The sequence below is a fragment of the Oncorhynchus kisutch genome, linkage group LG2 (genome assembly GCF_002021735.2).
Source record: "Oncorhynchus kisutch isolate 150728-3 linkage group LG2, Okis_V2, whole genome shotgun sequence".
Lineage (NCBI taxonomy): Eukaryota > Metazoa > Chordata > Actinopteri > Salmoniformes > Salmonidae > Oncorhynchus > Oncorhynchus kisutch.
The window spans coordinates 36,929,619-36,947,343 of record NC_034175.2 but is presented as its reverse complement, the minus strand read 5'-3'; the positions used below and the strand labels follow the sequence as shown (position 1 = coordinate 36,947,343).

At 41.2% G+C, this 17,725-nt stretch overlaps 1 protein-coding gene across 3 annotated transcripts in view; it reads right to left on the bottom strand.

Annotated features, from left to right (window-relative positions):
• Window positions 1-17,725, bottom strand: part of LOC109904103 (E3 ubiquitin-protein ligase HECW2) — a 66,748-nt gene continuing 49,023 nt past the window's right edge. For all 3 annotated transcript variants that reach the window (XM_020501238.2, XM_031793780.1, XM_031793781.1), the window contains 5 exons: window positions 13,845-13,991; window positions 12,449-12,563; window positions 12,086-12,171; window positions 11,441-11,553; window positions 1-5,091 (listed from right to left, as the gene is read on the bottom strand). In XM_020501238.2, the coding sequence (XP_020356827.1) occupies window positions 4,980-5,091; window positions 11,441-11,553; window positions 12,086-12,171; window positions 12,449-12,563; window positions 13,845-13,991 (573 nt within the window). In that variant the 3' untranslated portion in view covers window positions 1-4,979. The remainder of the gene's footprint in view (window positions 5,092-11,440; window positions 11,554-12,085; window positions 12,172-12,448; window positions 12,564-13,844; window positions 13,992-17,725) is intronic.

The window sequence follows — 17,725 nt, the reverse complement described above, 5'->3', positions numbered from 1 at the left end:
TAACTGACATCAAAATTACTTTTATTTTCGCTATACGTGAGGTGTTTTTTGTGTGTTTTGTTAACATTCAAATGGCACAGTATGATTCTCTATCAAGAATAGAGTGCCTTGTAGCTCTCCCAGTCTTGTTTCACACGGTCGGGAACCGACCAATAAAAATGTGTTAAGAAACTAAAAACAACACACTCAATTAAAACCGCCTAACCAATTACAGAGCACTGGTGTAATGCCTATCGCTGTGGTTCCTTCCACTTCTGTTGACACGCCCACTTTCAGACACACTCCACATACTGTATGCGGTTACCCATACTTGCAGCGCGTGGCTTCTCAAACACCATACTTACGATGAGGGGCTTCTTCAAACGGACGGCATCATCGATGTGAACCTAGTATCTCACAATGACAGGGTCATTCACACATGTATTGTACAAAAAGCTGTAAAGCATAAATACAATCATAGATCAGAAAAAAAAAAAAAATAATAAATGGGGCAATTCAATTGTTTAGCTGGAACTCTGTATTTTCATATTTTCCAAAATACTTTATGGAATGCAGAGTTAAAATAAAATGTGTTTGTGCATGTGTTTCTTTCTTTCTGCAAAAATAAATATAGAGAATAGAAAACCATGTCCATGGTATGCTGTAGATCTCTATATGCTGCTCTCTAAGTGTAATCCGTTTTGTCACCAAAGCCCCATATACTACCCACCATTGCGACCTGTACGCTCTCGTTGGCTGGCCCTCGCTTCATACTCGTTGCCAAACCCACTGGCTCCATGTCATCTACAAGACCCTGCTAGGTAAAGTCCCCCCTTATCTCAGCTCGCTGGTCACCATAGCATCACCCTCCTGCAGCACGCGCTCCAGCAGGTATATCTCTCTGGTCACCCCCAAAACCAATTCTTTCTTTGGCCGCCTCTCCTTCCAGTTCTCTGCTGCCAATGACTGGAAAGAACTACAAACATCTCTGAAACTGGAAACACTTATCTCCCTCACTAGCTTTAAGCACCAACTGTCAGAGCAGCTCACAGATTACTGCACCTGTACATAGCCCACCTATAATTTAGCCCAAACAACTACCTCTTTCCCTACTGTATTTATTTTATTTATTTATTTATTTTGCTCCTTTGCAACCTATTATTTTTTATTTCTACTTTGCACATTCTTCCACTGCAAATCTACCATTCCAGTGTTTTACTTGCTATATTGTATTTACTTTGCCACCATGGCCTTTTTTTTTTTGCCTTTACCTCCCTTATCTCACCTCATTTGCTCACATCGTATATAGACTTGTTTATACTGTATTATCGACTGTATGTTTGTTTTACTCCATGTGTAACTCTGTGTTGTTGTATGTGTCGAACTGCTTTGCTTTATCTTGGTCAGGTCGCAATTGTAAATGAGAACTTGTTCTCAACTTGCCTACCTGGCTAAATAAAGGTGAAATAAATAAAAATGTATTAATAAAAAGTGTTGTGCCCTACTGGCTGAGCCCCTGCTTCACCTAAAAAAAATACACAGAAAGGAAACACACATTCATGTATCGCTAATTAAAACTTGCCCTGTGCCATTGTCTTTTAATACAATCATTGGGGGTGAAAAGGAGAAATACAGGAGCTTTTGCATAGAGTGGAGTTCTGACAGTGGGATGTCCAATCCTATTGGTAATTGATCAGGCAAGGGGAGTGGTGGTGGGGGTGAGTTTTGTCCTTAATGGGCGAGAAGCAGACTGACTTTATTCTTATTGGACATTCGCAGCAGAAGAAAAAGCCATGGAAAATGTCTTGATTGGCAGAAATGATTTGAACCCCATTGTGAAAGGTTACTGCACATGCCACAAAGCCGCCCCTCCAAGCTTGAGGTGATGTGGGGATGTGTGGACGTTCGAGACTGGGGTCATTCCGTTAAACAGAAATAGGGAGACATGGTTGACTATGCGAGCCCCAAACCATTAGTACATTTGGTGCAAAATAAACAGTACCAGTCAAAAGTATGGACACACCTACTCATTAAAAGGTTTGTCTTTATTATTACAATTTTCTACATTGTAGAATAATAGTGAAAACATCAAAATTGAAATAACACATGGAATCATGTAGTAACCAAAAAAAGTGTTAAACAAAGAGAATGCCAAGAGTGTGCAAAACTGTCATCAAGTCAAAGGGTGGCTACTTTGAAGAATCTCAAATTTAAAATATATTTTGATTTGTTTAACACCTTTTTGGTTACTACATGATTCCATATGTGTTATTTCATAGTTTTGATGTCTTCACTATTATTCTACAATGTAGAAAATAGTAAAAATAAAGAAAAACCCTGGAATGACTAGGTGTGTCCAAACTTTTGAATGGTACTGTATATGTATACACAACAGGGACAGACATACAGTACATGTACAAGTATATACAAAGAAAAGTGCTCTCACTTCCTCTTCGTCATTCATTACACCCCTATTTGTTCTCTGTGTAGCCATGAACTATGACCCTTAACCTCCATCCTCCGATATATCGTCACGACAAGTAAACACTTGAATGTAACAAAACAATTTCCCTTAAAGCGTGCTGGCACAGTTCTTCAGTAACACTCGTCATAACCTGTCACATAAACAACAATGCCTGTTATAACATTTCATAGTTAGTGAACCCATACACAATGGGACACAAAACAGAGATATATTTGACGTATCCCTCGTCATGTCTTTGGACGTATTTATAACAGTGCTACGAACACATTATAGCAACATACCCTAAAGTACTGTCTGGCTCCTCCAGCCATTTTCTCCACATCGATTGCGATATCCTCATGCAAAATCTAATAAGGACAAACTTGTGTTGCACTATTTCGGCATGCAAATATCGAGCTATAACACAACACCATCTAGGGGTTCCCGGACTCAGTGCAGCTCACAGAGATGCTGAGATGGACCCTGCATGCAGTATCGAGCCAGGCTGAGATATGAAGGCTGCCTCCACAGTGCATCACAGTGGGGCTTCTATTACTATCTACTCCAGCCCGAGTTGTCTGTTTAGCTCACATAGACCTCTGTACAGTAGTGTGTGCACCCCATAGAAAATGTGTGTGTGTGTGTGTGTGTGTGTAAATAAATCCTTTGGGTAGGGGTTATGCACTGAGAAGTCCAAAACCAGGATGAAAACATGCTTTCAAGAAATTGTAAGCATCTGTGTTGGTGTGTAGTGTATGCCCCATGCTTAAAAATGCTTCTATAGCTGTGTCGATGGTACTGAAGTACCCATATATGATGTGCTGCCCTCTTGTGTTTGCATCCTGGAACTGTTTTGGAATACACTTAAAGCTAGAATCCTTAATTGAAAGAATAACAAAGTGTTACCCCGCCTCTGTTTTGGTAGAAAGCTGAGGGTTGGGCCTGGAGAAAAGTAACCCCTCTCAAATTCATATACAGAGCTATGGATGCAAGGACTGACCATGCATGATATAAAAAGTACAGTTTTAACCATGTTTTGAGGCTATACAGTTTGTTTACATTTACATTGTTTACAATCATTGGAGTAAAACAAGTTTATATTTTGGGTTCTGATGGGGTACAAAGTTCTAAGTTCATCATGAACTAAGTTCATGATGCATTTATAAGTTATATTCTTCAAGAATCAATGGGTATATATCATTAATTTATAGGTCCAAAAATAGATGTAGGAAGCAACTAAGGATTCTAGCTTTAAGAGTTGTGTTTTTTGTGTGTGACACAGATAAACCGTTTGAATGTAATTTTGAACAATCAAATAGACAATACAAAGTCTCTCGTTACAACTGAGTTTTCAGTCGTGACCCAATAGGAAATGGACGCATCCCTTCGTAAAACAATGAGTAAAAGTGTCTCTCATATCTCTCATAACAAGGCACATGTCCGATGCCACAGTCTCGGCTTCCATATTCCTCAATCAACCACAGTCATCAATTGTACGAGCTACACTTCGTGCGGCTCTGGTGTTTCTTCTTCTTTGAAGACTCCTCAGTCTTCCTACTACGGCAAGCTGGAGATTCATACAGGTTCATACACAGGTTCACTCTTTTGTGATACATTCATCAGTAAGTACACTGAATGGGAGAAAATTACATCAGTGAGAAATAAAGCCTTTTGTTTGGCAATGTCTATGTGTGTGTGTGTGTGTACATGCATGTGGAGCTACATGCGTCTATGAGAAAGTGCATCTCATCTATTTGGAAAAAGAGTGACCCTACAATTGTATCCATACGTAAGTGTGTGTCAGTTTTAAAGCCTTGCTCATGTAGTCTAACATAAGGTAAGTGCAGTGTGTTTTGGTGTATGACAATGCCTTTGGTGCCCCTTAGGAGCTCTGACATACAATTGAATCCCTTCAGAAATGATAACGGTCTTACTCATGAGGGTCATCTTGAAAGTGTGTGCGTTAGAAGCGTGTATGTGTGTATGTTCGAAGCCAAGGCATTAGTTCATTATGTATTATAGTGTGCATAGTCTGCAGCCCTAGAGTAGAAAATGAAACAGTTCTGAGGTCCAGAACACGAGGTCACTCCAGGAGGAAGCATAGGGGATTAGGATAAGGTTTCTCTGGGCTTGAAGTGCAGGCTGAACCCCTGAAGGAAGGAGGAGGACTGGAGATACAGTAACCAAGGCCATTAAACTGATAAGAGATAAAGCACAAGTGTGGTGGTTGTACGCAGGAATCGAATGGAGGGCATCAGTGTAGGTAAAAGAACAGTAACGTTATTCCAGGAAGTATGGGCTCATGGAGCAGGGAGGTATAGCAAAGCCAGGGGGTCAAATTGGGATTATCTTGTTGGTGAAATTGTCCCAAAGGTTGTTGTTTTTTCTCCACAATGATAATTTCTTGTCGATGTCTATTCAGTCTCCATTGTGTACTGTGAGTCCTGTCTCGCCTCAAGCTAAGGTGGTGGGGTTTCCTATCCACCATTGTTCTTACCCAATTCAACCCCTGGCTGTGGTGGACATTTTGGAAAGGTTACTCCAGGCCAAAGGTGCTGGTTTCCTCCACGGCCGTCAGCATTTTCTCATAGAGCATGGAGAACGAAGGGTACGGCGGGAGGTCCAGACGGTTAAAGCATGTGTGGGCCCTGTAGAGAGACAGATCCATAGTGAGGAGTAAATTGACAGAATATGCACGCACCCACGCATGTACAATGTGCATAATATACATTCTACTTTATATGTGCAACAGTGGCGGTCGGTGCCATTTAAGATGAGGACTCCATTTAATTGTTTTACGAGCATGGCCTTGTTTTTATTACAGCATATTGGATGACTGACTATTCCATTCACCTAACTCAATGCAACATCGATAGATCTAGGCTACTACATGATACTCGAATTTCCCAATACCCATCATGAGGTTGCTACAACCTAGCTTATAAATTAAAGTTTACAACTTCGGTGCACAGGTTGAGAGAATTTTTAGTAATCACGGTGACAGACAGTCACACATTCAATACCGTCATGCACACTCTTGCCTGTATCTAGCTGATCTAGGGTGTAATCATTAGTCCAACAGTTGCAAATGAGAGTTTCTATTGGACAAATTCAGGTATGTTTATCCCCGTTTCCTTCTGTTTGCTTCCATTTAAGAATCATTGTTCAACAGAATCAGCGGAATGAATACAAATCAAATCAACATTTTATTTGTCACATGTGCCGAAACCTTAACCAACAATGCAGTTGAAGAAATAGAGTTAATAAAATATTTACTAAATATAGTTTTAAAAAATTGAATCAATCAATAGGTAACACAAGAAATTTACATAACAATAACGAGGCTGTACACAGGGGGTACCGGTACTGAGTCAATGTACGGGGGTACAGGTTAATAGAGGTCATTTGTAAAGAGACTATGCATAGATAATAAACAGTGAGTAGCAGCAGTGTAAAAACAAACGCGGTAATGCAACCAGTCAGGATGCTCTCGATGGTGCAGCTGTAGAACTTTGAGGATCTGGGGACGCATACCAAATATTTTCAGTCTCCTGATGGGTAAAAGGTTTTGTCGTGCCCTGTTCACAACTGTCTTGGTGTGTTTGGACCGATAGTTTGTTGATGATGTGGACACCAACGAACTTGAAACTCTCATCCCGATCCACTTCAGTCCCGTCGATGTTAATGGGGGCCTGTACGGTCCTCCTTTTCCTATAGTCCACTATCAGCTCCTTTGTCTTGCTCACATTGAGAGGTTGTTGTCCAGGCACCTCACTGCCAGGTCTCTGACCTCCCTATAGTCTGTCTCATCAATGTCGGTGATCAGGCCAACCACTGTTGTGTCGTCAGCAGACTTATTGTGTTGGAGTCGTGCTTGGCCACGCAGTCATGGGTGAACAGGGAGTACAGGAGGGGACTAAGCACGCACCTCTGAGGGGCCCCAGTATTGAGGATCAGTGTGGCAGATATGTGGTTGCCTGCCCTTACCATCTGGGGGCGGCATGTCAGGAAGTCCAGGATCCAGTTGCAGAGGGAGGTTTTTAGTCCCATGGTCCTTAGCTTAGTGATGAGCTTTGGGGGCACTGTGGAGTTGAACGCTGAGCTGTAGTCAATTTACAGCATTCTCACGCAGGTTTTCCTTTTGTCCAGGTGGGAAAGGGCAGTGTGGAGTGCGATTGAGATTGCATCTGTGGATCTGTTGGGGCGGTATGCGAATTGGAGTAGGTCTAGGGTTTCTGGCATGATGGTGTTGATGGGGTGGCAGGGTAGCCTAGTGGTTAGAGCATTGGACTAGTAACCGGAAGGTTGCAAGTTCAAATCCCTGAGCTGACAAGGTACAAATCTGTCACTCTGCCCCTGAACAGGCAGTTAACCCACTGTTCCTAGGCTGTCATTGAAAATAAGAATTTGTTCTTAACTGACTTGCCTAGTTAAATAAAGGTAAAATAAAAATAAGTTTTAAAAAATGTGAGCCATGACCAGCTTTTCAAAGCACTTCATGTCAACCGACGTGAGTACTATGGGGCAATAATCCTTTAGGCAGGTTACTTTCGCCATCTTGGGCACAGGGTCTGTTTGAAACAGAGACTGGTTGAAGAGGTTGAAAATGTCAGTGAAGACACTTGCTAGTTGGTCCGTGCATGCTTTGAGTACATGTCCTGGTAATCCGTCTGTCCCTGCGGATTTGTGAATGTTGACCTGTTTAAAGATCTTGCTCACATCAGCTACGGAGATTGTTCACACAGTCATCCGGAACAGCTGGTGCTCTCGTGCATGTTTCAGTGTTGTTTGCCTCAAAGCGAGCATAAAAAGGCATTTACCTCATTTGGTAGGCTCGCGTCACTTGGCAGGTCGTGGCTGGGTTTCCCTTTGTAGTCATTAACAGTTTGCAAACCCTGCCACATCCGATGAGCGTCAGAGCCGGTGTAGTAGGATTCAATCTCAGTCCTGTATTGACACTTTGCCTGTTTGATGGTTCGTCTGAGGGCATAGCAAGATTTCCCATAAGCGCCCGGATTAGTGTCCCGCTCCTTGAAACCGGAAACTCTAGCCTTTAGCTCGGTGCGGATGTTGCCTGTAATCCATGGCTTCTGGTTGGAAAATGTGCGTACCGTCACTGTGGGTACGACAAGTCCATGCACTACATCCCAGAACATATTCAGTCTGTGCTAACAAAACAGTCCTGTAGCGTAGCATCCGGGTCATCTGACCACTTCTGTATTGAGCAAGTCACTTGTACTTCCTGCTTTAGTTTTTCCTTGTAAGCAGGAATCAGGAGGATATAATTATGGTCATATTGGTCAAATGGAGGGCGAGGAAGAGCTATGTATGCATCTCTGTGTGTGGAGGAAAGGTGGTCTAGAGTGTTTTTTCCTCTGGTTACACTTGACATGCTGGTAGAAATTGGGTAAAATGGATTTAAGTTTGCCTGTACTTCTGGATGAGCATTTTTCTTGTTTGCTGATGGCTTTATAGGGCTTGTTGAGTGTGGTCTTCGTGCCAGCATAGGTTTTTGGTGGTAAATAGACGGCTACGAATAATATAGATGTGAACTCTCTTGGTAGACAGCTTATCATGAGGTATTTTACCTCAGGCGAGCAATACCTTGAGACTTCCTCAATATTAGACATTGTGCACCAGCAGTTTTTGACAAATAGTCACACACCCTCTTGACAAAGCAGTATAGCCTTTGCGTCGGACTCATTAAAGAAATACAGATGAAGTCGGAAGTTCACATACACCTTAGGAAAATACATATAAACTAAGTTTTCCACAATTCCTCACATCTAATCCTAGTAAAAATTCCCTGTCTTAGGTCAGTTCGGATCACCAATTTATTTTAAGAATGTGAAATGTCAGAATAATAGTAGAGAGAATTATTTATTTCAGCTTTTATTTCTTTCATCACATTCCCAGTGGGTCAGAAGTTATCATGCACTGAATTAGTATTTGGTAGCATGGTCTTTAAATAGTTTAACTTGGGTCAAATGTTTTGGATAGCCTTCCACAATAATTTGGATGAATTTTGGCCCATTCCTCCTGACAGAGCTGGTGTAACTGAGTCAGGTTTATATGCCTCCTTGCTCGCTGTAACGGTTTTCGTCGTCGGAAGAAGAGTAGTCAGACCAAAGCGCAGCGTGGTAAGTGTTCATATTTTTCATAGAACTGAACACTAATACAAAATAACAAGAGAATAATTGAAACCGAAACAGTCCTTTAAGGTTCAAAACACTAAACAGAAAATAACTACCCACAAAACCCCTGTGGGGGAAAGTTACCTAAGTATGGTTCCCATTCAGAGACAACAATAGACAGCTGTCCTTGATTGAGAACCATACCCGGCCAAAACAAAGAAATACAAAACATAGAAAAATTACATAGAATGCCCATCCAAATCACACCCTGACCAAACCAAAATAGAGACAGAAAAAGCACTCTACGGTCAGGGCGTGACTCTCGCACATGCTTTTTCAGTTCTGCCCACAAATTCTCTATAGGATTGAGGCCAGGGCTTTGTGATGGCCACTCAAATACCGTGACTTTGTTGTCCTTAAGCCATTTTGCCACAACTTTGGAAGTATGCTTGGGGTCATTGTCCATTTGGAAGACCTATTTGCGACCAAGCTTCAACTTCCTGACTGGTGTCTTGAGATGTTGCTTCAATATATCTACATAATTTTCCTACCTCATGATGCAATCTATTTTGCGAAGTGCACAAGTCCCTCCTGCAGCAAAGCACCCCCACAACATGATGCTGCCACCCCCGTGCTTCACGGTTTAGATGGTGTTCTTCTGCAAGCCCCACCCTTTTTTCCTTCAAACATAACGATGATCAAAATAGTTATGTTTCTGTTTCATCAGACAGACATTTCTCCAAAAAGTACGCTCTTTGTCCCCATGTGCAGTTGCAAACTGTAGTCTGGCTTTTTTAATGGCTGTTGTTGTTCCTTGCTGAGCGGCCTTTCAGGTTATGTCGATATAGGACTCGTTTTACTGTGGATATAGATACTTAACTACCTGTTTCCTCCAGCATCTTCACAAGGTCCTTTGCTGTTGTTCTGGGATTGATTTGCACTTTTCGCACCAAAGTACATTCATCTCTAGGAGACAGAACGCGTCTCCTTCCTGAGCGGTATGACGTCTGTGTGGTCCCATGGTGTTTATACTTGCATGCTATTGTTTGTACAGATGAACATTGTACCTTCAGGCATTTAGAAATTGCTCCCAACAATGAACCAGACTTGTGGAGTCTACAATTTTCTTTCTGTCTTGGCTGAATTCTTTCGATTTTTCATGATGTCAAGCAAAGAGAAACTGAGTTTGAAGATAGGCCTTGAAATACATCCATAGGTACACCTCCAATTGACTCAAATGATGTCAATTAGCCTATCAGAAGCTTCTAAAGCTATGACATCATTTTCTGGAATTTCCCACGCTGTTTAAATGCATAGACAACTTAGTGTATGTAAACTACTGACCCACTGGAATTGTGATACAGTGAATTATAAGTGAAATAATCTGTCTGTAAACAATTGTTGGAAAAATGACTTGTGTCATACACAAAGTAGATGTCCTAACTGACTTGCCAAAACTATAGTTTGTTAACAAGAAGTTTGTGGAGTGGTTGAAAAACAAGGTTTAATGACTCCAACCTAAGTGTATGTAAACTTCCGACATCAACTGTACATCTTCATCCAGATTGAGGTGAGTAAATGCTGTCCTGATGTCTAGAAGCTCTTTTTGGTCGTAAGAGGTGGTAGCAACAATGGTGGCAGCAACATTATGTACAAAATGAGTTACAACAAATGCTAAATAAATAAATACATAGCACAGTTGGTTAGGAGCCTGTAAAACGTCAGCCATCCCCTCCTGCTCCATTGTCTTGTTGTACTCCTAATTCCACGCAAACACAGTTCACTTTCATAGCAGCCACATACAGCATGATCACTTTGCTTGTTGTAATTCATTCTCGCAACTATGCGCTCTCCTCTCTCACCTTTTCCCTTCACTTGTGGACTTCAGTGCACAACACATTAGCTGTCTGTGACCAGGCAAATAAAAGCTTTCCAAGCCCAACATTCATATCATCACCGCTATACACAACCTACATCATTGTCACCATCTCATGTCATTGTCAACATTGCTCATAGAACTAAACGCATTTGTAAACCCGCTACAATCATGCAGTACAGTGTACAGTCAGCAAGCACTTTAGCAGTTACACCTGTATGCCCAATGGCAATAAATTAATAAAAACAAAAGCTTACCTTGACTTGGAAGCATTCCAGTGTTTGATAGCAATATCCAGCTAGCTAACATACTCTAGCATTCCTCTGTTTGAGCAAGCTAAACTGGCTAGCTAGCTAAGTGAGTGAAAAAATAGGAATAGCTCTCCCTCTTGCTTTAATTTGTTCAAAACTTTTAAACTCTTGTCTTTCTCTCTCTTTGAGTCAACTACTCACCACATTTTATGCACTGCAGTGCTAGCTAGCTGTAGCTTATGCTTTCAGTATTAGATTCATTCTCTGATCCTTTGATTGTGCGGACAAAATGTCAGTTCATGCTGCAAGAGCTCTGACAGGTTGGAAGATGTCCTCCGGTAGTTGTCATAATTAGTACCATGAGCCTCCAATGTTTTGCATTAGCTGTCCTCCGGCTACACCATGGTGGTTCCCTACAAAGTGCTGTAGACCTTAATTGCAAAACAATGTGTTTTAATCAATTATTTGGTTACGTGAATATATTTAGAATAGTTTTATCTAAAAATGATAGTTTTTCTAACAGTGAAACTGTTTTAATTTGTATTAAATTCACTGAGTATGGTCCTCCTTTTCCTCCTCTGAGGAGCTTCCACTGATATGCGCACACACATCACATACACATAAACCTATAGTACACACAGGATAGTGACAGAAGCAGAACATTTTGAATAGCTCACACAAACAGGTAGGCAAATATACATACAGACAGACAGACAGACAGACGGGTGTACTGTACCTGGGCAAGGAGGTGATTTTGCCCCACTTCTCCACACAGAACCTGCGTGGTCCATTGCTACCTCTGAGGGAGGCAAAGCCCTCATAGGGAATACTGGAGGTGCCTGTCACAAACTAGGGAGAAATAAACAATGTCAACTATCCAATTTTAGGTAACACTATTTTTACAGCACCAAATATGGGCTCCCGAGTGGCGCAGGGGTCTAAGGCACTGCATCTCAGTGCTAGAGGTGTCACTACAGACCCTGGTTCGATTCCAGGCTGTATCACAACCGGCCGTGATTGTGAGTCCCATAGGGCGGTGCACAATTGGCCCAGCCCAGGGTTAGGGTTTGGCTGGGGTAGGCGGTGATTGTAAATACGAATTTGCTCTTAACTGACTTGCCTAATTAAATAAAAGTTCAATCAATAATAAGCAGGTATTTACATGCAATTATATACATTTTGCACAAAAATTACTTCTTGTCACTAGGATATTAATTGTACCAGGAAGCACCAATTTTAAGCAAGTAATTTCACATTCAATACCAAATAAATACCAGTGGTAACAGAGCTGTAAAATAAAGAGCTATTGTAAGTTAAGACTGGGGAGCTTAGCCTTTCCTAAGTATCAAACTCTGTTGGAGTTTCCCCTGAAAAGTAGTACCTGCAGCAGTCTCAATTTCTGCTCATTGTTGAACCTCTCCACTGCCGCCCAGAACCAGCGGATTACTATGTGGTTGTCATGGTACCCTGGGGAGAAAGATGGAAGGCATCTCAGTCAGCCGTAGATCAAAATAAGCCTCCTGTTCTTAAAAGTATCTGTAGCTTTCATGTCCAGTCAAAAGTGTTGCCCCTGCACTTGTTTGTAAACTGTGTGGATTGTGCGGGGCCAAGCAGTAACACCTGATTCCACTAATCAAAGTTATGATCTCATCTTTGATTAGTAGAATTATGGGTGTTACTACTTGGCTGGAGCAAAAACATGCCCCCACACCGTCTGACTGCCCACCACTGCTCCCGTCTCTACCTCCTCTGTACTCTGTGTTGTTCCTCCAGTCTGCCAGGTCGATCTCTGCAGTGCCAGCGATCACCAGCTCCAGCTCGCGGGCATCAAACACAGATACCAGCCGCACGTCCACCACCTAACCAATACATGTCACAATACTAACGTATTATCTATTACAGAGACATTCCCACCTGCCAATACATATTGCAATACTGATACACCCCTAATAAATTTAGAGTAACCACATGGAATGTTAATGGCCTGCATGATTATCCATTTGATTATATCTATTCAAGATACATTACCACCTGCTGCATCATTATCTATTACACAATACACATACTGTACATTACTACCTGACCAATACATACTGTATCACAACGTAACGGTGCATCATTATCTATTGCAGATACATTACCACTTGACCAATACATATCAGAATGATGGACCATTGTTGGTGTGTGTGATGTCATAGGGCCCTGTGTTTTGTACAATCATGTCACATGACCTAGATTTGAACCTTTATTTAAAGCTTTTTCATCAAACTGTCCCATTCTCTTTTTATTTAAAATGGTCCAGCACCATCCTCAGACAATTTCTTTCATTTTTGGTGAAACAAATTCCAGGATAAGGCTTAAAATACAGGATAAAAATCATGATACAGTGAGCTCCAAAAGTATTGGGACAGTGACAATTTGTGTTGTTGTTTTGGCTCTGTACTCCAGCACTTTGGATTTGAAAAGATACAATGACTATGAAGTGCAGACTGTCAGCTTCAATTTGACTGTATTCTTATCCATTTTGCATGAACCATTTAGAAATTACAGCACTTTTTGTACATAGTCCCTCCCATTTTAGGGGACCTAAGGCATTGTGACAAATTCACTTATGTATGTATTAAAGTAGTCAAAAGTTATGTATTTGGTCCCATATTCATAGCCTGCAATCAAGCTTGTGTCCTTACAAATTTGTTGGATTTGCTGTTTCTTTTGGTTGTGTTTCAGATGATCTTGTGCCCAACGGTAAATAATGTATTATGTCATTTTAGAGTCACTTTTATTGTAAATAAGAATAGTATATGTTTCAAAACACTTCTACATTAATGTGGATGCTACCATGATTACAGATAACGCTGAATGAATTCTGAGTAATAATGAGTGAGAAAGTTAGATGCACGAATATCATACCCCGCAAAAAATGCTTATCTCCCCCGTTACTGTAATGGTGAGTGGTTAACATGTCTTGGGGGTTTATTTGTGCAGCTGTAACAGTCGGCACTTTAACTTCATAGTCATTGCATCATTTCAAATCCAAAGTGCTGGAGTACAGAGCTAAAACAACAAAAAATGTGTCAGTGTCCCAATACTTTTTGGAGCTCACTTTATGTCACAAGATTGCACAAAACACAGGGCCCTACCTCATAGAAGCCTCGCACCAGGCTCTCCGTCTGCTGAGCCACACCCCTTTCGATGCGCCACTTAACCATACGCTCGATGTACTCCTTCTTATTCTTCTCTGACACTGGAATACCTGCCCCGCCTGGCTTCAGCTCTCTCTCTGTGATCTAAAAGGCCGTAGAGATTGATACACAATATGGGTGAAACCTAGTCTGGGTACCAGTCTTTTTAGCTAGCATTCCACTTCTTGACACTTCTATCATTTGCCAAAGAGACTGGCCTTTCTTCAATCTTCCAATATGAACATTCTATCATTAATGAGCGAGGGGATCAGAGGATTTGATCTTGACTCGAAAACCCTCACAGCTATCCTCCAATCACAAAGGTTATGCAGATATTGGAACTCTATCACTCTTTGTTCTCCACATGTCTGTTGGCAGTTGGTTGCTAAGCAACCAATTTTAGTTGTCCAGAGTTAAACCAGTCTGTCAAAAGTTGATAGCGCACATCTAAATTCTCAAACTAAATACATACTGCAATTCCAACCACAAAACATATTATACAACAACTTGCAAGAGTTAAATGTTGGTTTTTGACTTTTATACAGATGTTGGATGTTAACTTGATTACTCTTGTTGCTGAGAATTTTCCTGTTGGTTCAAGAAATTCAAATGAGCCTCGTGATTCCTTGAAATTGAGCATTTGGCCTGCCATCAAAATATTATATTTTGCTCACTCAGAACTAGGTCCCCTAACCGACTTGCCAAAACTATAGTTTGTTAACAATAAATGTATGGAGTGGTTGACAAACGAGTTTTAATGACTCCAACCTAAGTGTATGTAAACATCTGACTTCAACTGTAAGTGCCCCATGATCTCAGTATATATGCACCTGTTCTGAAAGGCCCCAGAGTCTGCAACACCACTAAGCAAGGGGCACCACCAAGCAGGCAGCACCATGAAGATCTCCAAACAGGTCAGGGACAAAGTTGTGGAGAAGTACAGATCAGGGTTGGGTTATAAATAAATATCCGAAACTTTGAACGGAGCACCAACGTTATTAAAAAATAGAAAGAATATGGCACCACAACAAACTTGCCAAAGAGACGGCCGCCCACCAAAACTCACAGACCAGGCAAAGAGGGGGTTAACCAGAGAGGCAACAAAGTTACCAAAGTTAACCATGAAGGAGCTGCAAAGCTCGCGGAGATTGGAGTATAGGACCACTTTAAGCCATACACTGTGTTCCTATGCGTCCCTATTGAGCAGTGAATGGGATATCAACCAGATTCCTTTTTCTATGTCTTCCCTAATGAGTCTAGTGTCACAAGACATAGTTTCAGGCTTTTATTTAGAAAAATGAGCGTGAAGGACAACATTGCGTGAGTGGTCAGCTGGTGGCTCTCAGAGTGATATGTGCGTAATAGACAAAGGCGGCCATTGTGCCTCTCGCTCCTACTGGGAAGCCAACTGTCCCGGTTGATATATGATCAAATAGATATTTAAAAAACACCTTGAGGATTGATTATAAAAAACGATTGCCATGTTTCTGTCGATATTATGGATCTAATTTGGAATATTTTTCGCCGTTGTCGTGACCGCAGTTTCCGGTGGATTTCTCAACCAAACGTGAAGAACAAAAGGAGGTATTTCGGCTATAAAAATAATCTTTATGGACAAAATTAACATATGCTGTCTAACTGGGAGTCTCGTGAGTGAAAACATCCGAAGCTCATCAAAGGTAAACGATTTAATTTGATTGCTTTTCTAATTTTCGTGACCAAGTTGCCGACTGCTAGCTGGACATAATGCTATGCTAGGCTATCGATAAACTTACAGAAATGCTTGTCTTGCTTTTGCTGTAAAGCATAAATAAAAAAATCTGAGATGACAGGGTGATTAACAAAAGGCTAAGCTGTGTTTCACTATATTTCACTTGTGATTTCATGAATATGAATATTTTCTTGTAATATTTTTTGTCTGTTGCGTTATGCTAATTAGTGTCAGTTGATGACAATTCTCCCGGATAGTTCCAAGAGGGGTAGTTACAAGAGGTTAAAATTATGTCTGTGAGTACAACAGAACTGATATGGCAGGCAAAACCCAGAGGACAAACCACCCACCCCAAAAAACAGCCATTGAAAAACTGTTTTCAATGGCTGTCCCTTTTATTTTAAGGTGAAATCCTCCCAGATTGCAGTTCCTAGGGCTTCCACTAGATGTCAACAGCCTTTAGAAAGAGTTTTGGGCTGGTTTTTGGAAAAATTGGCCAGAAATTCTTCTAGGTGGATCCCATTTTGGCTGTAGTGTTTCCAAGCTCGTGGAAGAGAGCGCGTTCTTTGGTATTTCTCTCCGGGTAAAGACAATAACGATTCTGCCGCCTTAAATTTGATTGTTTATTTATGTATTAGGGTACCAAAGGTTTGATTCTAAATGTTTGACTTTTTTGGAAAAGTTTATTAGTAATGTTTGGGATTCAATTTGTATGCATTTTAATGGAGGGAAACTGGGTGGATTATTGACTGAAGCGTGCCAGCTAAACTGAGTTTTTATGGATATAAAGGACATTATGGAACAAAAGGACCATTTGTGATGTATCTGGGACCTTTTGGAGTGCCAACAGAAGAAGATCAGAGGTAAGGCATTTATTATATCGCGATTTCTGACTTTCGTGGCGCACCTGCCTCGTTGAAATATGTTTTTCATGCTTTTGTATGCGGGGAGCTGTCCTCAGATAATCGCATGGTGTGCTTTCGCCGTAAAGCTGGATTAACAAGAAGTGAAGCTTTATTTTGATGTATTCCACTTTCCATTTTCTGAAAGTTAAATATTTATAATTCTGTAGTTTCAATTTCGCGCTCTGCAATTTCACCGGTTGTTGGCCAGGTGGGACGCTACCTGGTTTGGTGTTCGCCAAAAGGCATGTGGGAGACTACCCAAACATATTGAAGAAGGTACTCTGGTCAGATGAGACTAAAATGTAGCTTTTTGGCCATCAAGGAAAACGCTATGTCTGGCACAAACCCAACACCTCTCATCACCCTGAGAATACCATCCCCTGTGGGGATGTTTGTCATCGGCAGGGACTCTGAAACTGGTCAGAATTGAAGGAATGATGCATGGTGCTAAATAGAGGGAAAATCTTGAAGGAACCGGTTTCAGTCTTCCAGAGATTTGAGACTGGGACGGAGGTTCACCTTCCAGCAGGACAATGATCCAAAGCATACTGCTAAAGCAACACTCGAGTGGTTGAAGGGGAAACATTTAAATGTCTTGGAATGGCCTAGTCAAAACTCAGACTTCAATCCAATTGAGAATCTGTGGTATGCCTTAAAGATTGCTGTACACCAGTGGAACCCATCCAACTTGAAGGAGCTAGAGCAGTTTTGCCTTGAAGAATGGGCAAAAATCCCAGTGGCTAGATGTGCCAAACTTATAGAGAAATATCCCAAAAGACTTGCAGCTGTAATTGCTGCAAAGGGTGTCTCTACAAAGTATTGACTTTGGGGGGTGAATAGATATGCACAGTCAAGTTTTCTGTTTTTTTGGTCTTATGTCTTCTTTGTTTCCCAATAAAAAATATTGTGCAAAATATAGTGCAACATTTTACCACTTGGTCCTAGGGTTGGTGGGTGTTTCTAAAACGGCATTCTTCCTCCTCTTCTGAGGAGGAGTAGCAAGAAGAATCAGAGGACCAATGTGCAGCGTGGTAAGTGTCCATAACGTTTATTTTAAGACATAAACTAAACACTATGAAATACAAAACAATAAACGCAAACATGAACGAAACCGAAACAGTACCATGTGGCAACAAACACTCACACGGAAACAAACACCCACAAACCAAAAGTGAAACCCAGGCTACCTAAGTATGATTCCCAAACAGAGACAACTAACGACA